Source organism: Siphateles boraxobius, unplaced genomic scaffold (assembly GCF_051911475.1).
Source record: "Siphateles boraxobius isolate OS27281-9 unplaced genomic scaffold, OSU_SipBor_1 61, whole genome shotgun sequence".
In the NCBI taxonomy this organism is placed as follows: domain Eukaryota; kingdom Metazoa; phylum Chordata; class Actinopteri; order Cypriniformes; family Leuciscidae; genus Siphateles; species Siphateles boraxobius.
Window position 1 is genome coordinate 8,959,240 of NW_027509188.1, and position 19,398 is coordinate 8,978,637.

Here is a 19,398-nt window from a genome sequence, read left to right on the forward strand (position 1 = left end):
ACTTGTTACATCATAAGAAGGATGGTGTCTACGCTAATATTACTCTCTCTGTTTATCCCAAGGTTTACCGCAGTCTGCCGGATCCAGGCCGTATCCAGATCTGATGAAGGACCTGTGCCTGGACACAATGACAATGCAGTGCTGAAGTGTCAACTAGTCTCTCCCCTGTGAAGGCCTCCTTCCCTTCTCTTTACCTCTGTACAGATAAAACGTTGTCGGGATGATTCCGGTTCACGTGGCTACGCGGAAGCGATAAATAATTCTTTATTATACATTTTTAAGGCCAGACAAGTAGTTTGTTGAGGGCTGGTTTGTGGAGTAGGACTACATGCCTGCGCAAATACTGTATATATTCAAACGCACATACCTATACACTGAACACGTGATGACCATGTGCATGCCGTCAGCGTTTTCGCAGGTTTGCGCAGAGATAACCCTTTTTCCCCCAAAATTTTTCACGGCTTGCACCTTGAAATCTATTTCAGGGTTTGCGTTCTCGAGCCACCAGGCACTGTTGTGTGATAAAATTTCATAAAATGAAAATCAACTGGGTTTTAAGATTTAAATATCCCAAATAGCATAATCTGCACAGAAACAAACTAAGACAGATATAAATCCATGGTTTCTATATTGTAAAATGTTATGAATATTCTATTCACACTGGACATGAATATTTGACCAGTTGAAGTTTGTAATGAAGAGCAGTTCTATAAGCTTTTGGTCACTTTTCCTGAGTTTCTGGCATTGAAGATGGATGTGATGCTGTTGTAGTCTTTGCACACCACACTTTGAGTACAACATCGAAAACATGTGCCATGACAAATATGAAGATGAGAACAGGGAGAAATCGCAATTGTGCTTTAATTACATTTTCTTTTTATATAAATACCTTCTGTATAAATATATTTGAAATGTAATCTTTGTTTTCTTTTAAAATTATGTTGTAAATGCATCTTGGTGTGTGTTGTGTCTTTGTGTGTAGATTTGAATATAAATTTGAATTTTAGCTGGAAGAGACAAAAATATGTTAAATATGTTTCATCATCAGATCAACAGATAACGATCATATAAACTTCTGACACAAATATAATCAGTCTAGTTGGGTGAAGATCACTACATGTAAACTCATTTCAGGTGAGTCCCTCCCTCTTTAAATGCTTGAAAGAATGAAATGCTTTAGTGTTACTATCAATCAATCAATCAATCAATCAATCAATCCATTTTTGCAGTATTGTCTACAATAGCTGTTTGTGATACTGTATATGTTTCATGCTATTTAGACTAAACATTGAAATCCTATTCATCATGAGAATGAACTATTAGCCTTTTCAAAACAAATATACTTTATCGTGTGTACTGAGGTGTGATTTATTTGTAAGGGCATTAAAAAAATTAAAGAGCTGTTCAATGTTGTAAGAGATAGTTGAAGGGTTGACCGACAGAAGAGCGAGGAAAAATAGAACTGAATTAAATTTGTTACTTGCTATATTTGAGTGATTTTTTTTTAATCCTTAAATGCAGGCTTGCAAAAGCTAGTGTGTGAGAGTTAAATGTGTAAATCATCCAACACAGAGTTGGTTGGCACCGTTTTCAGTCTGTGTTGAATATCTCTGGTGGGAAACCCAATCATGGGTATGGTTGGCTCAGCAATTAAAGGTGATTGTGATTATCATGTTGGGTAACACTTTATATTACGACCCGCAAACAGCTGCGTAAGTACACCGAAATTACGGTGTACGTTTCTGTAATTATAGTGTACTTATGTGTAGGTATAAGGAAACAATATGTTAAGTTTTGGGTAATAAAGGGGTACAACCAGATATACAAGCAAATTATTTATAATGTAATTATTTTATTTATGTTCTTGTGCAATGTAGTTACAGGGTAATTTTGACATCTGTGGGTTGTAAATTAAACATACATATATATATATATATATATATATACACACACATATATGCATATATACATATATACAAACTTTCACATTGTCAGGGCAAATATACTGTGTAATTAAAAAGTTTTTTTGTTTTGTTTTCTTAATAAGACTACCTTTCTCTGTAATTACTCTGCAAATAGTGTTGTTTCGTATTGTTACATAGTAAATAGTGTTTGTTACCCATTTCAACTGTGTATTTACAGGGTAAGTGTAACTCCTGCGGGCTGTAAATTAAAGTGCCGCTTGTTACCCCCATGTTCTGTGTAGTTACAGGATAAATACTTTGAAATTTTGTTTTGAATAAAAAAAAAAAAATAACAGTCAGAAATTAAATGGGATCCTTTATTGTATATTTACTGCACTTACCCTGTAACTACACAGAACAAAGGGGTAACAAGCGCCACTTTAATTTACAGCCCGCAGGAGTTACACTTACCCTGTAAATACACAGTTGAAATGGGTAACAAACACTACTTACTATGTAACAATAGGAAACAACACTATTTGCACAGTAATTACAGAGAAAGGTATTCCTATTAAGAAAAAAAAAAAAGTTTTAATTACACAGTATATTTGCCCTGACATTTAAGTGTCATTGCAATACAATGTGATAAGGTAAGTACTAAGTACTACATGGTACGTTCTAAACTAAAATCATAGCAGAAACTATTTTTTTTTTTTTGCTTAGCGTTAAGTAGTTTAGTAAGGAAAGCCAATAAATTCAATTTTTATCATACTGTGCATACAACCAGCATATATATATATATATATATATATATATATATATATATATATATATATATGTATATATACACGTTTAATTTGCAACCCACAGATGTCAAAATTACCCTCTAACTACATTGCACAAGAATATTTTGCCAGAAATGTGATAAAAACATTATAAATAATTTGCTTGTATATCTGGTTGTACCCCTTTATTACCCAAAACTTAACATATTGTTCCCTTATACCTACACTTAGGTACACTATAATTACAGAAACGTACATCGTAATTTCAGTTTACTTACGCAGCTGTTTGCGGGTCGTAATATAAAGTGTTACCTGATGTTGCTGGTTATAGAGTATGGTAGTCATTTTGGTAAAACTTTCATCACAGCAAATCTTTGTTTTGTCTCTTAATTTATTTCAGAAAATCAATGCCTGGTCTGGTTTGCTAAATAAATATTAAACACAGTGGACTATGAGATTCCACAATGGTAGTCACTGGTTTTAAAAGTAAGTATTTTTCTTTTCCTGTTTTGAATTAGAGAAATTCTTTTGAGTAGGCGACTGACTGAGAATTAAATGTATGAACATTTGTTTTGACAATGAATAAGATTTGTCTAAAAGAATTCATGAATAATTTTCTTAACAGAAATTGATGAGTATTTTTTGTTCATTTATAGCTCAGCTCACATATTTTTAGTTAAAACTATATAAATATTTTTTAATTATAATTTACAGTTTATTACAGTTGCATCTAAATGTCATGCATTATCATTACTTCATAATCCTCAGCAAGCCAAACTTCAACTTTCTACATTCATTGATCAGTAACACGTTTTCCAACTCCAGAAATAATTTTTTCTGAAACTGTAACCAAAACTTTTTTTCTCTTTTAACAAGCAAAAGCAAGTAAGAAGTTATATGTGTCTCTGAATGGTATAGACGGTAGCAAAAAAGAGTTATAAAGAATATAACTCTTGGAGTTACGACTGCAACACGACTGCAATTTTAATTTATGTTATTAATATAAAGTTAATAACATTATAAAATAATGTTATAATATAATTTATTATATAATTAACTTTATATTATAACATAAATTAAAATTGCAGTCGTAACTCCAAGATTTATATTCTAAATGCATCTTAGACTTAGACTTCCTATATTGATCCCCGAGGAGAAATTAAGGTGTTACAGCAACAACAGAAAAACAAGACAAAAACAAAAGACAAAAATAGACAATATAGTCAATCAATTATCTCAATAATCTGAATATCTACCAATTACAAAAACACCATACAAAGACCTAATTAACATAAACTCAAAAACACCTCCATTCATTTGCCCCCATACACAATCAATACTGTCAACTTACATATCATACCATCAAACAATGTGACTCAACCCCTTAGTCCGGATGGTTCTCAAACTGGTGTATGCGTAGCCCTGGGGGTACACGGGGTGACAGGGGAGACGCGAACAAAATGCTGAGTTTTGCGTTTCATTTAATTCTACTCCACCTCAAAATAACATTAATACTGAGCATAGTTAAAAAAATTGAGCAAAACATTTTTTTTACCTCATCTTTCGCAGTCAAAACTCACTACATCCACACAAGCCAGCAAATCCTGCAACATTACTGCCATTCTCGACAATATACCTTTTATAGAAGTGCAAAGAGGCGATTTAGCACTTACTGATATGATAGTTCCAAAGTCCAACAAAGCCACAGCTGAACTGCAGCACACAGCAGTGTTAGTGAATGAATCTGCGGCTTTGAATGAATCGTGAGAGTCAATGATTCAATGACCCATTCAGAAACACAGCCATGCTTTGTTAGGGGTACTCCACTCTAAAAAGTTTGAGCAAAGCAAAACATTTGATATATTATGTAAAATAAGTCATTAAAGTTATGTAACTAAAAAACAGTAAAATAAGTAAATATATCAAATAAACAGTCTACGTTCATGTATCTACATAAGTACATTTTCAAAAATATACATATCACACATACCCATATACATCCCTATGCATAAACACACACACACACACATATATATATATATATATATATTTACACATATGTACCCCTAAACATATATACCTTTACATACACACCTATCCATATTAATGTTTATACGTATACATATCCACACTATTCTGCACATACTACAAATCAGGGTGTGGTTATACAGCTTAACTGCTGCAGAATAAAAGACCTAAAATGGCTCTCCTTCTCACACCGAGGAGGAATCAACCCTTCTACTTAATGTACTATTGTGTGCACCAACAATACTATTTAATGGGTGAGCAGTTTCACACATAATGACAGAGTTTGGCTAGAATTCTCCTCTCCATCACCACATCCAGTGGGTCAAGACTAGTTTTCTTTATCAGTTTATTTACGTCACTGATCCTGATTCCACTTCCCCAGCTTAAAACAGCGTAGAAAAGTACTGCTGTCAGAACAGACAAAAGTAAACAGAGCATTTCTCCCTGAACTTCAAAAGATCTCAGACGCTATTTTTTTGTACATCATCTCAATGTTAGTGGCCCAGCTCAATTTATTGTCCAAGTGCACTCCCAGATATTTATAGGAGGTGACTATATTTATTTCCTCACCATTAATTCTTATGGGAGACACTTCATGTTTAAATCTCCTAAAGTCCATCACCATCTCCTTAGTTTTGTTTGTGTTAAGTTGGAGATGGTTCTGCTTGCACCAGGCCACAACATTTTCCACCAGGCTCCTATACCTCTATTCCTTTCCTGCACTTATACATCACATGACCACAAGAGTCGTCTGAAAATTTCTGGAGACGGCCTGGCCCAGTCTCATACTTAAAGTCAGAGGTGTAAAAAGGACAGGTTCCAAACCCATCCCCTGTGACACACCAACATTACTGACTGTCAGTTCTGACCATAGACTGTAAAAAAAAAAGGACAAAGCGTCTGTGACGTCACCCATAGACTTTCTGAATAACGGTTTTGAGGCCGTTTATGGGGGGTATGGGCGGCGCCATCTTTGAAAATCTTGGGAAATCCTAACCCCGCCCACCTTCTGGCCAATCCATATATGGGTAAAAGGGCGGGCTTTGTGTGAATGCGCGCCAGTTTTTTTGTTTTTCCACGGAATTGTCATTTATCTGCTTCTCTTTTTTTCTATTTAAAGAGTTTTGTTTGACCATTTTAATTTCCTTTCTTTTCTTGTGCTTATTACTTGTTAAACTCACTATCACAGAGCTTTCACCCAGTTCCCGAACTCTATCAATTCAGATAATTTTACATCATAGCTATTTGTTCCATTTTCTGACAAAAATAATATAGGTAATGAGAACAGCTTTATTGGAAATTCGGCTATATTATATTATATTATTAAGCTGGCAGACGCATTTACAGTGTTTCAAACATCAGTTATAACCATAAAGTACCTCGGACGTTAACTTATCTGGGGCGATTTAATGCTAACTGTTGCAGTACGAGACACTGCTCACAAATATTGATGCTAAATAGTGCTAACTACTTGAAATAGTAGTGGAATGTCACTTACCCGGAAAACATGGAGCGAAGTACTCCTACAGTGTCGGTTAGTGCAGATTATAGAAGAGCAACCCATTTTATGTACGATATTTCAATACAAATGTTCAGAAAGGATACAGAGGTGGTATGGTGTGTTGTGTCAGACGTCAAATTTCAGGAATTCCACTCGGCGCAGCCTGTTATCAGCTGTCAATCAAGCTGTCAATCAAAGTTAACCACGCCCTTATTTGGCATACATTTTATATCTAAATACGATCTAAACTAACGAGTTAGAAAAAAATTCACCCCCCTCACAGTGGTCAGGCACTCGGAACCTATCAAAAAATACAATAAAAGTCAATGGGACCAACCTGTAAAAACATGAATTTATGCTGTGAAAATGGACATTTTAACATGGGGTCTATGGACATTTGCTCCCTTTTGGGACCTGCCCCTAGCGGATTTTCGATGTATTGCAGTTTTTCGCACTTCCGGGTAGGCTTCATTTTTCAGATTAGAATGTTGCTGCTTGGTTCTGACCTACAGTTTTGTAGGCACACATAGTGTGGTCTTTCTGTCAGATGATCCCTGTCACAGTAGGGACCTCCATGTGAGCTGACATTACCTTATTTCAGAGTAAGCCTGGCTCGATGGAATTAAAAGCACCCGAGAAATCAAAGAACATACATCTCACTGTGCTCAAAGCCTTCTGCAGATGTGAATAAGCCCTATGTAGGAGATAGATGATGGCGTCCTCCACTCCCACATGTAACACATAACGCCCGTAACACATGGGACCGATATGCAAACTGCAAAGGATCCATCATACTTCCAACCATAGATCTCAGGTATGGCAGAACTATCCTCTCTAAAGTCTTCATCAGATGTGACGTCAGTGACACTGTCTAAAATGATTGGGATCCTTACAGATCCCAGTTTTGGGCACTGGCACAAAGACAAAATGTCTTCCAGAGAACTGGTACCACCTCCCAGATTCAAGCTAACATTAAACATCCACGCCACAACTTCACTTAGCTGTTCCGCACAGACTTTCAGGACCCTTGGGTTAATTCTATCAGGGCCGACTGCTTTGCCTGGATGAATCTCTTAAGTTCTTTCTCTACCTTGTCAACTGTAATATGGAGCCCACCCGAGTGGGGACTATGGGAATAGATGGAGCAAGACGGAGGTATAGAAGACATGCTTGCTGATGAAGAAGAGGAGAATTGCATGTCAGGCACCAAACCCTGGCTGAAACGATTGAAGAACATATTGAACTCATTGGCTCTGTCCAAACTCTGTTCTAATCATCAGCCGCATTCCCACTGACGGGCCAGTGTGAGCCAGGGCTTTAAACGGGCCGGTCTGGGCTGAAAGCCTCAGACCTGTAGCACTGAGTTCAAAACCATGCTGCGTTTCCACCGTCGGGACAGTAGCTCTGCAGCGCTTCACTAAAACACGCCGTAACACGTCTCTCTGGAACAACATCACACAAACCCATCATTTCACATAAACATAAAGAAATCATTGGAAACTATTGAGATTGTGAATCGAACATGATAAAAGCAGCTGTTTGTTGGCATTTTTATCTAAAGATTTAAAACCCAAGCATCAATGTTTTACCACAGTTTTACAATAATAAGTAATACATTGATCATAATTAATTAACTTGTGTAAAGATTGCACATCAGTCACAGAAATAAAGTGGTATTTACTGTTATTTCACAAAAGAAAGAGGACACACATACTTATTCAGTCGCGTCTGTTTCTGTTTATTTATAGTCACAGGACATTATGGTTTACATCACATTTAGAAAGAACAACCATTTCTTCAAATTTGCCACCAAAAATACGACCTGAGGAGCTTCAGCACTCTCTCCACTCAGTCATATTTTCAGTCGGAGAAACAGAGGAAGCTCTCGATAAACAGACTTTATTTTATGACATATGCGGAGCTAAATCTGGATATCAGTCCAGTATAAAGAGATGAGATGTACTGACAGATAAAATAAATACATGCTTGTGATAGACTATATGATTTGTCTGATTTCTTCAAGCATCGTATTTACCATGTTTACTATGGTAATGGTTGGCGCTCATATCTTTTGCATCGCATATAAATATTTCTGCCTTATACAGTGATCAGAATCCACATCGGATCACAAACAGAAGTTATTTCAAACACTCACTGCTGTCTGAAAGTGAGTTTTGAGATTGAATAGTTTTTAAAACTCTTTAATCCTGATGTTAGCTGGTATATGAAATAATCCGCGGGCTGATTTTTCCAGACTCGGATAAACTCCGCCTTTGTTCGTAACCACTCCTCAAGCCGCCGTTGGCCCAGACGAGGCCCGATCAAGCGCCGGAAGTGACAGTGGAAACGCGGCCATTGAGTACTTGATAGCTTATATCCAGAAATCCTTCTAATTCCACTCCTCACTTCGTATTGTTGTTCTGCAGCTTGTCCTTAATTTCCTCCTGTATGCTTCCTCACCCTCCTTCACTTTCACCTTCAGCTCCCTCTGCACTTTTCTCTGAACCTCTTTATCATCCAATTTCAAGGCACGCTTCTTCTCATTAAGCAGTGCCTTAAGTTGACTGGTGACCCACGGTTTGTTATTTGGAAAACAATGCAGTCTTTGTTGGTATAACACTGTCCACACATAAGTTTATACATCCTGTGACACAATAAGGTGAATCCCAATTCTCTGTCTTACCCCTTCCTACTTAGTTTTGAACGTTCATGTTAGAGTAAGGGCTATCCCAATTCTCGTTTTGATCGAGGGGTACCCCTTGGTTTCAAGTAAGCTCGCGAAAATGCTTGGTTTTAAGGGGTATCTACCACTTCCCCTTAGCCCTACCCCTCGATCAAAACGAGAATTTGGATAGCCCTTACTCTCTCGTGAACATGCAAAACTTAGGGGAAGGGATAAGACAGAGAATTGGGATTCACCCTAAGTGAGTTCATTAATATCATCACCGCTCATATCATATAGAACATTCCAGTCTGTAGTTTCAACATTTTTTTTTAAAGCATTACTCCCCTCCATCGTTCATTTCCTTACTGTTCTCATCACAACTGGCTGTTGCTGAACATGTGGTTTATACCTACATGAAAAATGGGTTAGTTAATATATCACACACATGTATACTAGTATTCTCTTTAAATTGTAACAGCACAACCAGCAAACCCTACACTGCGGAAGAATCATCAGGAATAAACAAGTTTTCTCCAAAAACTTTGGACATTATACAATATTTTTAGTAGCCTATTATATACAGTACTTTAATGTAAAATTACACCTGAATAGACTTCTTGCGCTCCTAAAAGCTTATGTCGACAAAGTAGTAGCAGCAGATAAAATTCAAAAACAAAACTCCTAAATGTATATCACTAAAATAAATAGAAAGCCCCAATTACAGACTCTCACCTCCACACATGTAAACAACACTGAGGTGTTCACTTCCAGGTAAAGAAGCTGTCAATCAAAAACTCAGTAGCGAATGAGAACACACTGCTGCTAGCCCCGCCCCCAACGAGAGATATGTGCCAGAATGACGAACGAAAGCTCAGTAAACGAAAACTTCAGAAGTGTAAATGAAAACTCTGGAAGCACATTAGTAAGCTCCGATCATTGAAAGAAAAAGGAAAAAACAGTTAGCAAAACATGGAGTGTATTAAAAACATAGTCAAAAACGTCTCGGTTACGTATGTAACCCTAGTTCCCTGATAGGGAACGAGACGCTGCGTCAAACGCTGTGGGAACGCCCCTGCGTTGTGCGTCATGAAGCACGTATGGAATCAGCCCAATGGAGAGATGGAACGTCATAGGCGGGTGACGTCATCGACCAGGAAACTATAAAGCACCCCATAAACACAAGCGCAACAGCTTCTGATAGGCCTGAAGGAAGCGCTAGCGGGAATGCCGGGAGTATGGTGGAATGACGCAGCGTCTCGTTCCCTATAAGGGAACTAGGGTTACATACGTAACCGAGACGTTCCCTTTCAAGGGAACTCGAGCTGCGTCAAACGCTGTGGGAATGCTAATACCCACGTCGCCATAGGACCAAGTGACCGCCATGTGAGAACTAGCGCACAGAGGACGAGAGCACCTGTGCCCCAGGGGTAGAACTTCAGTCTAGGTCGTAGAACTTAATGAAAGTATACGGTGAAGACCACCCAGCCGCATCACAAACGTCACTGAGGGAAACTCCTGACAGTAAGGCTTTAGAAGCCGCCATACTCCTGGTAGAGTGGGCTCGTACAGCCAAAGGTGAAGGCTGACCAGCCAACTCATAGGCAAGTGAGATAGCCTCGACCACCCACTTGCTCATTCTCTGTTTAGACGCGGGACACCCCTTCTTGGGTGGCCCAAAGCACACAAATAATTGTTCTGACTTCCTCCACAGGGCAGTTCTGTGGACATAGGCGTCTAACGCCCTAACAGGGCAGAGTAAATTAAGTTTCTCCTGGTCAGACGACAGAAATGGAGGAGGATAAAAGGCCTGCAGAACTGTAGGTCTAACAACATTAGTAGGGACCTTGGGAACGTAACCTGGTCTAGGATGCAGAAAAGCCTTAACCATGCCAGGCGAAAATTCCAGGCACGAGGGTGAAACCGACAGAGCCTGCAAATCTCTGATTCTCTTTAGTGGAGGAACTTCTTCGATAGGTTCAAGAGGAGCTAGGGTAAGACCTTCTAATACGATGGCCAGATCCCAGGCCGGCACCCTCGTACGAACTGCTGGCCTCAGCCTCAGTGTGCCACGAAGGAAACGAGTTATAAGCGGGTGTCTCCCAAGAGAAACTCCACTGAAAGGGACGTGGTAAGCAGCCAGTGCCGCCACATACACCTTTAGTGTGGAGGGGGATAGCCCTGTGGAGAAGCGCTCCTGCAGGAATTCCAGCACTGCACCCACTGGGCAGTTAACTGGGTCCTGCAGGTGCTCTCCACACCAAGAAGTGAAGAGTTTCCACTTCAAGGCATAAAGCTTCCTCGTGGATGGAGCTCTGGAGTGAAGAATGGTCTCAACAACCTCGGTTGAGAGACCAGAGTTCATGAGCTGGGCCCCCTCAGAGGCCAAGCCCACAATACTGGGCGGGGGTGAAATATCAATATCAAATATCAAATATCAATACCCTTGGGCTGGACGACCACTCGTGACCGGCCCCCACCCTGTGAGGGAAGCATCCGTCGTTAGCGTTACGCGACGACAAAGAGCCCCCAACACAGGCCCTTTGAATAGGAACCAAGTTTCTTTCCACATGACCAGAGCACGAAGGCAGCGCCGCATGACTTTGACCGTGCGGAGCGGATTTCCCCTCGGGGAGAATCCCTTGGTCCTGAGCCACCACTGTAGCGATCTCATGTACAAAAGGCCGCAAGGTATAACGTCGGACGCTGCTGCCATCAGACCCGACAGTCTCTACAACTGTTTTACAGTAAGTAGCTGGCCTAGCTTTACTTGTTTCACAGCTGAGAGAATCGAAACGATGCGGGTCGGAGCGAGTCGCGCCTGCATCGAAACCGAAACCCAAACGTCGGAGCGAGCCGCGCCTGCATCGAAACCCAAACGACACCCAGAAATGTGGTCTTCTGAGGAGATAATACACTTTTCTTTGCGTTCAGCCTCAACCCCAACTTCCTGATATGAACGAGAACGACATCTCAATGTCGAACCGCCATCTGCTCTATCTCAGCTAAAATCAACCAATCGTTGATGTAATTGAGGACACGAACACCCTGAAGCCTCAGGGGCACTAGTGCTGCGTCCATGCATTTCGTGAAAGTGCGGGGAGATAAAGCTAGGCCAAACGGAAGAACCCTGTGCTGGTACACCTCGCCCCCGAAGGCGAATCTCAGGAACTTCCTGTGTTGTGGAAGGATGGAAATGTGGAAGTACGCGTCCCTTAGATCTATCGTGACAGACCAGTCCTCGGATCTGATTTGTGACACGATCTGCTTGATAGAGAGCATCTTGAATTTTGGCGCCCTGTAACAACTGGTCTAACCGCTCTGAAACCCTCCTCAGAGGGAGCGAGCGTCCCTCGGGAAATCGCTCGCTGGGACCGTCTGCGCCCTGGCATGAAGGCGGGGTTGGCAGAACGGGCCCCTGAGGGCACCGAGGAAGAATGGGCACCGTAGAAAGAGCTGAACACCTTTCCGCCTCGGTGGGGACCACCCTCAGTGTCCTGCGCGCCGTGGCGCCAGGACTTCTTCTTAGCCGAAGCCTTCTTAGCTAATATAACTGTCCTCAGATCAGTTCTATTACTGGGAGATTTCGGCTGAGAGTGCCGCGGCTGAGCCCACTGTCCAGCAGGGGGAGCACGAGACGCGACACTCTGCTTCAGCGCCCTATATGATGAGCTCGCAGACGGCCGGGGCTGCTCCCGCTCAGCAGCCCCAGGGACATGAATTTTTAAAGGGAGAAATTTCTTAAAAGCTGTTGTTTGCTTTTCCTTCTCCTGGAATTTATCGATGACAGAATTTACAGCATCGCCAAATAAACCCAGGGGGGAGAGAGGAGTGTCTAAAAGGAAAGCTTTTTCTTTTTCTTTTATATTTGTCTGATTTAACCACAGATGTCTTTCTGCGGCCACCAGAGCTGCCATCGATCGACCCACTAGCTTGGCCGACTCTCTGGTTGCGCGCAGGGATAAATCAGCAGCCTGACGCAGTTCGCGAACCACGTCAGCACTGACCTCCTCACTCTCACTCACGTCCCTCAGCAGGTCAGCCTGGTATGCCTGCATAATAGACATAGTATGCAGACATGACGCAGCCTGACCCGCCGCCGAATACGCTTTACCCACAAAAACCGAAATATTTCTAAGAGGCTTCTAAGAGGTAATGCCGGTGCCTTAACAGATGACGCAGCCTCGAGGGAGAGAAAACTCGCAAGCGTCTCTTCCACGCGAGGCATAGCCGAATAACCATATGATTTTGCCCCCACAATATTAGAATATGTTGAAGTCTGGGGACTAAACACTCTATATGACACCGTTTTTTTTTCCACGATTTCGACACCTCAGTGTGGAGATCGGGAAAAAACGGCAAGCACCGGCGTGGAGGTTGCACTCGTGACGGAAAAATCTCTCATCTAATTTGAATTTAGAAACAGACTCCTGTCTAGTCACTGGCTCTTGTTAATACCTCCACTAGCTCATCACTTTCGGGAGTGTAAGATGGCTAATCCTCCAAATCTCCCTCATTTATAACTGGTGCCTCAGCCCGAGCGGAAGAAACCGCAGCGCGTGCTTCCGAACATGGGACTGAGGCACTGGATCTCACAGGTGAAGGGAGAGATAAGGCAGAGCCCGTCTATAACCCCGCTGAGAGATCCATCTGCGATCCCCACGATACGCGTCGTCGCTCTGCCTCGGCAAGAGCGGGACCCGAACCGCGGGGAGCGCGCACCGAACTGCTCTCCTCGAAGAGCGCCCGGCGGGAGCGGAGCGTCCTTAATGGCAGACGCTCGCAATGCTCACAATCAGCTCCCTCGAGAGCTGACTGGGCATGCTGCACTCCCAAACAAACAACACAAAGAACGTGTGTATCCCCACTCGTAAAATAACGCGAGCAGGGAGGGACACACTTCCTAAACTGCTGTTCGTTCGCCATATCTCTCTTGATATATATATATTGTAGCGGGCGCTTGGGGAAAAAGGAGAATAAAACACGTAAGTGGTTAAACCCAGAGGGTGTGTTTTATTTGTTGTGCAATAGTGAGGGCTGTAGGAGTATCGGTGCTCTTGTGCTCCTGTGGTGAGAGTGCTGGAGAAAGTGGATTGAAGACGGCAAACTTCAGCCAGACAGCAGAGAGTTGGCTTGTATGGCAGAGAGTTTGTCAAGGCTTCCAGGTTCCTTCTCATTAGTCACTTTCTGTAAGAAACAAAGGGATAAACAGACGTTAGTGAGTGTCTGGGAGATCACACAACCCACTTGGCCTTTCTTCACTGGTGTTTATATAGCCCCAATGATGAATTGGTCGATGGCCGTCAGGTGTGTGTGTTGATTGATGGCCAGCTGCTGTGTATGTGTTGCCAGCGGCGACTGATGTCGGGATGAAGAGAGATAGCTGTCAGGTGTGTGTGTGTTGATTGCTGGCCAGCTGCGCTGTGTGTGTTGCCAGCGGCGACTGATGTCGGGATGACAGTAGTCCGCCACAATATATATAAATTGTTTGTGTGGTGCAGAGTATGTAAAGACAGACAATATTCACACAGGGACAGATTCACATATAGCGCGACTGAAGGCACAGAAAGCTGTTGCGCTTGTGTTTATGTGGTGCTTTATAGTTTCCTGGTCGATGACGTCACCCGCCTATGACGTTCCATCTCTCCATTGGGCTGATTCCATACGTGCTTCATGACGCACAACGCAGGGGCGTTCCCACAGCGTTTGACGCAGCTCGAGTTCCCTTGAAAGGGAATGTTTATTATCAGTTTCAAAGATATTTTATTCAGTTTCAATTTATCTTTTCATTCGTTTCTTGAAAAGTTACGTTCATTATTATTGCAACAAAAGTAATTCCATTGGCTCTGAAGCATTTGCCCAGCTAACCATAATACTTGGCTGTTACGTAACTGGAACATAATTTGATGACCAAGCTTTCGTTGTGGAAATGTAAACGGTTACATTGTCACAACCGGAAAAGTAATTTTCCTGGATTCGTTGCTACAACACAACTTTGTGATGTTGTGAGCAAGTAATTGCAACATCGTCGATCAGTTGTAAGTTATGTCCTCATTTGCCCAAACTAATTAGTATGGCTCCAGAAATTTACAAATCTGTTTGAATTCATATTTATGTGTATTGTGAAAGAAGAAGTTTTACAGTAGAAAAACATAATACATTTTAATATTTGTCTTTTTTTTCATGCCAGGTGTTGAATGGTCACTGTTGACTGTCATCTCTTTAATCTTCTGTAAGTGTAAGCCTATAGTGTTTTCTTTAAACACATGTCTGTTGACCCTGTGAACCGTATTACCTTTCTGTTTTTTAAATAATTAGTTACTGTACATTTATTTCTTAGTACTTGGTCATTGTCAAAACTCTACTCCATAGTCTAATATAAGGATTCCACTTAACAGACCTGTTAATCTCACTTCCAAAATGCATTCCAAATTCATACTCCAAATAAAATACTTTGAAAATATTTATTACATTTTAAAGAATGGATACTATGGATCAAAACAAATAAACAATGTCTGTGGCCGACAGAATGGTCAGGTGATGTAATGTAAGTGCATCAACAAGACCATAAATAGACACCTGAAACACGTCACTAGATTATAAAAACAAACAACAACAAAAATAGTGTTGACTCAAAATGTGTTTCAAATCAAATTAAATGTGCTAAGCATGCTGGAAATTCACCTGGTTTGGTATTTGTGTTTACTTTGATCACATCTTTCTCATCCTCAGGTATAATATCCACCACTGCCGCTGAATCAAGGGCAGCAGTTCGTTCAGTTTTGGACTGTGAGCTTGATAATGACACGTACATCTGCACCGGTGCTCAGTACCGCATGCACTGCAACTCAAGAATTAATCGTTTCTCCTACCAGAGATACCAATACCAAAACCAATACCAGTGCATGAGTAATGACTGTATCTGTGTTGGTAATAATGACACCTGTGCATGCTACTATAATACTTCCTCCTGCTTCTGTGAGAATATTAGCAATAACCTCACTATCCCTACAGCAGTGAGTCCAGTCTACGACTGTGGGCTTTATAACGGCACGTACATCTGCACAGGTGCTCAGTACCACATGTACTGTGACACAAGTGTACACGACTTCCATTACAGTATCAAACATTACCATTGTTTAAATAATAACTGTAGCTGCATTGGTAATAAGGACACTTGCACTTGCTCTAGGAGCATGTTGTCCTCCTGCTTCTGTGCAAATAACAACAATAGCATCACTATCCCTGCAGCAGTGAGTCCAGTCTACGACTGTGGTCTTTATAATGAAACGTACATCTGCACTGGTGCTCAGTACCGCATGTACTGCAACACAAGAATGCATAGTTTCTACTACCAGAGATATAGATACCCAAACCAATACCAGTACAAATGCTGGAGTAATAACTGTAACTGTGTTGGTTATAAGGACACCTGTACTTGCTCTAGAAGCACTCTGTCCTCCTGCTTCTGCGAGACTAACAGCAATTACATTGCTCTCACAACAGCAGTTAGACCAGTGTATGACTGTGTGCTTTATAACAACACATACATCTGCACTGGTGCTCAGTACCACATGTACTGCGACACAATTGTGCATGATTTCCATTACAATAAATACCATTACCACTGTTTAAGTGATAACTGTGACTGTGTTGGTAATAAGGACACCTGTATATGCTACTATAATATGTCATCCTCCTGCTTGTGTACAAATAACAATAATAGCATCACTATCCCCGCAGCAGTGAGTCCAGTCTATGACTGTGGTCTTTATAACGACACATACATCTGCACTGGTGCTCAGTACCGCATGTACTGCAACACAAGAATGCATAGTTTCAACTATCAGAGATATAGATACCCAAACCAATACCAGTACGAATGCTGGAGTAATAACTGTAACTGTGTTGGTGATAAGGACACCTGTACCTGCTACAGTAGCACTCTGTCCTCCTGCTTCTGTGAGACTTACAGCAATAGCATCACTATTCCTATCTCTACATCAGTTAGTCCAGTCACAGACCCTGACTGTGTGCTACAAAACAACACGTACATCTGCACTGGTTCTCAGTACCGCATGTACTGCAACACACAAATGCATGATTTCTCCTACCAAAAATATCAGTTCCAGTTCCATTACCAGTGTGTTTACAATAACTGTGACTGTGTTGCTAATAAGGACACCTGTACTTGCTCAAGAAGCACTCTGTCCTCTTGCTTCTGTGAGACTAACAGCATTACCATTGCTCTCACGACAGCAGTTAGTCCAGTGTATGACTGTGTGCTTTATAACAACACATACATCTGCACTGGTGCTCAGTACCACATGTACTGCGACACAAGTGTGCATGATTTCCATTACAATAAATACCATTACCACTGTTTTAGTGATAACTGTGACTGCATTGGTGATAAGGACACCTGTATGTGCTACTATAATATGTCATCCTCCTGCTTCTGTACAAATAACAACAATAGCATCACTATCCCTGCAGCAGTGAGTCCAGTCTATGACTGTGGTCTTTATAATGACACGTATATCTGCACTGGTGCTCAGTACCGCATGTACTGCAACACAAGAATGCATAGTTTCTACTACCAGAGATATAGATACCCAAACCAATACCAGTACGAATGCTGGAGTAATAACTGTAACTGTGTTGGTAATAAGGACACCTGTACCTGCTACAGTAGCACTCTGTCCTCCTGCTTCTGTGAGACTTATGGTAATATCACTGCTCTCAGTAGAGAAGTTAGTCCAGCTTATGGCTGTGTGCTTTATAATGACACATACATCTGCACTGGTGCTCAGTACCACATGTACTGCAACACAAGTGTGCATGATTTCTATTACTGGAAATATCAGTACCAAAACCAATACCTGTGCATGAATAATAACTGTTTCTGTGTTGGTAATAAGGACACCTGTACCTGCTACAGTAGCACTTTGTCTTCCTGCTTTTGTGAGACGTACAACAATGACATCACTATCCCTACAGCAGTTAGTCCATTGAGACTCTCTCAATGTGTGTTTTTTAATGACACGTACATCTGCACTGGTGCTCAGTACCACATGCACTGCAACACAAGAATGCATTATTTTGACTACCTATATCAGAAGCAAAACCAATACCAGTACGAATGCTGGAGTAATTACTGTTACTGTGTTGGTAATAAGGACACCTGTACCTGCTACAGTAGGACTCTGTCCTCCTGCTTCTGTGAGACTAACAGCAATTACATTGCTCTCACTACAGCAGTTAGACCAGCTTTTGGCTGTGTGCTTTATAATGAAACGTACATCTGCACTGGTGCTCAGTATCACATGTACTGCAACACAAGATTGCATAATTTCTATTACTGGAGATATCAGTACCAAAACCAAGACCAAGACCAATACCTGTGCATAAGTAATGACTGTATTTGTGTTGGTAAAAATGACACCTGTACATGCTACAGTAGCACTTTGTCTTCCTGCTTTTGTGAGATGTACAACAATAACAGCACTATCCCTACAGCAGTTAGTCCATTGAGACTCTCTCAATGTTTGTTTTTAAATGACACGTACATCTGCACTGGTGCTCAGTACCGCATGCACTGCAACACAAGAATGCATTATTTTAACTACCGGAGATATCAGAACAAAAACCAGTATGAATACCAATGCGGGAATAACTGTGCCTGCATTGGTGATAATGACACATGTACATGCTACAGTCGTACCAACTCCTCATGCTTCTGCGACTATAATATCTCCACTCCAACCACACTCAGTCCAACTACTACAGGTACGCATGTTTCCAGAGTGAAGTTTGATTTACTGTATTCATGTTATAATGATAAATTTCCTCACTACAGGTCTGGATAACATCGATAACATTCCAGATCAATGCAGGGTAAGATGAATATTTAAATTTAGTGCACAGAGTCTTTGAGTTTAACTCATAAAGCTCAACTGTGATTTCAGAGTCAGAACTCTACAGGATGTTTTCAACATCTTCTTGACCAGATAGAGAACATTACATCTCAAGAGCTTTCTTTGGATGTAAGTCTTTAAAAAAAATGATATAATAATCAAATCTGTGTCAGTTACATAATGATTGACATTATTCTTATTGCCTCTCTTAATGTTTACATGTAAAATAACTGTATTTCTCTGATCAATAAATAAGACTGTGACCAACATTTTGACTATGGCCTCCATCGCCTCAGAGAAGATATTAGAGTCATCATCATCAGTCAGCCCAACTGAACTAGCCTCCTATGGAAACCGTGTGTTAAAAACTAGCGAGAAACTCATATCTACATTGGTGAAGCCAACAGACACAAGTGCCAATGTCAGTTTTACTCTTGCCACTGTAGGTAAGTGAGAAATTAGGTTTTATTAACAAAGTATCCCTCCACCTCCCAATCTTCTCACTTCTAACTATTCCTATCCCAACCCTCGGACAGCACGACCAAATACACATTAACTTTTTTTAACTATTACCTTTTTTAGTAACTATATAACAGAGAGC

General features: G+C 41.0%; 1 protein-coding gene across 3 annotated transcripts in view; it reads left to right on the forward strand.

Annotated features, from left to right (window-relative positions):
- The first annotated feature begins 1,086 nt into the window (after nt 1-1,086).
- LOC143718279 (uncharacterized) overlaps nt 1,087-19,398 on the forward strand; it is a 30,076-nt gene continuing 11,764 nt past the window's right edge. The window contains exons 1-8 of one of the 3 annotated variants that reach the window (XM_077209305.1): nt 1,087-1,134; nt 1,573-1,656; nt 3,090-3,175; nt 15,071-15,112; nt 15,613-18,669; nt 18,740-18,777; nt 18,849-18,926; nt 19,054-19,243. In XM_077209305.1, coding sequence (XP_077065420.1) covers nt 3,154-3,175; nt 15,071-15,112; nt 15,613-18,669; nt 18,740-18,777; nt 18,849-18,926; nt 19,054-19,243 — 3,427 coding nt within the window. In that variant the 5' untranslated portion in view covers nt 1,087-1,134; nt 1,573-1,656; nt 3,090-3,153. Of the gene's footprint in view, nt 1,135-1,572; nt 1,657-3,089; nt 3,176-6,972; nt 7,033-15,070; nt 15,113-15,612; nt 18,670-18,739; nt 18,778-18,848; nt 18,927-19,053; nt 19,244-19,398 lie in introns of those variants that run through there. The other 2 variants (XM_077209304.1, XM_077209306.1) reach the window with 2 other exon arrangements.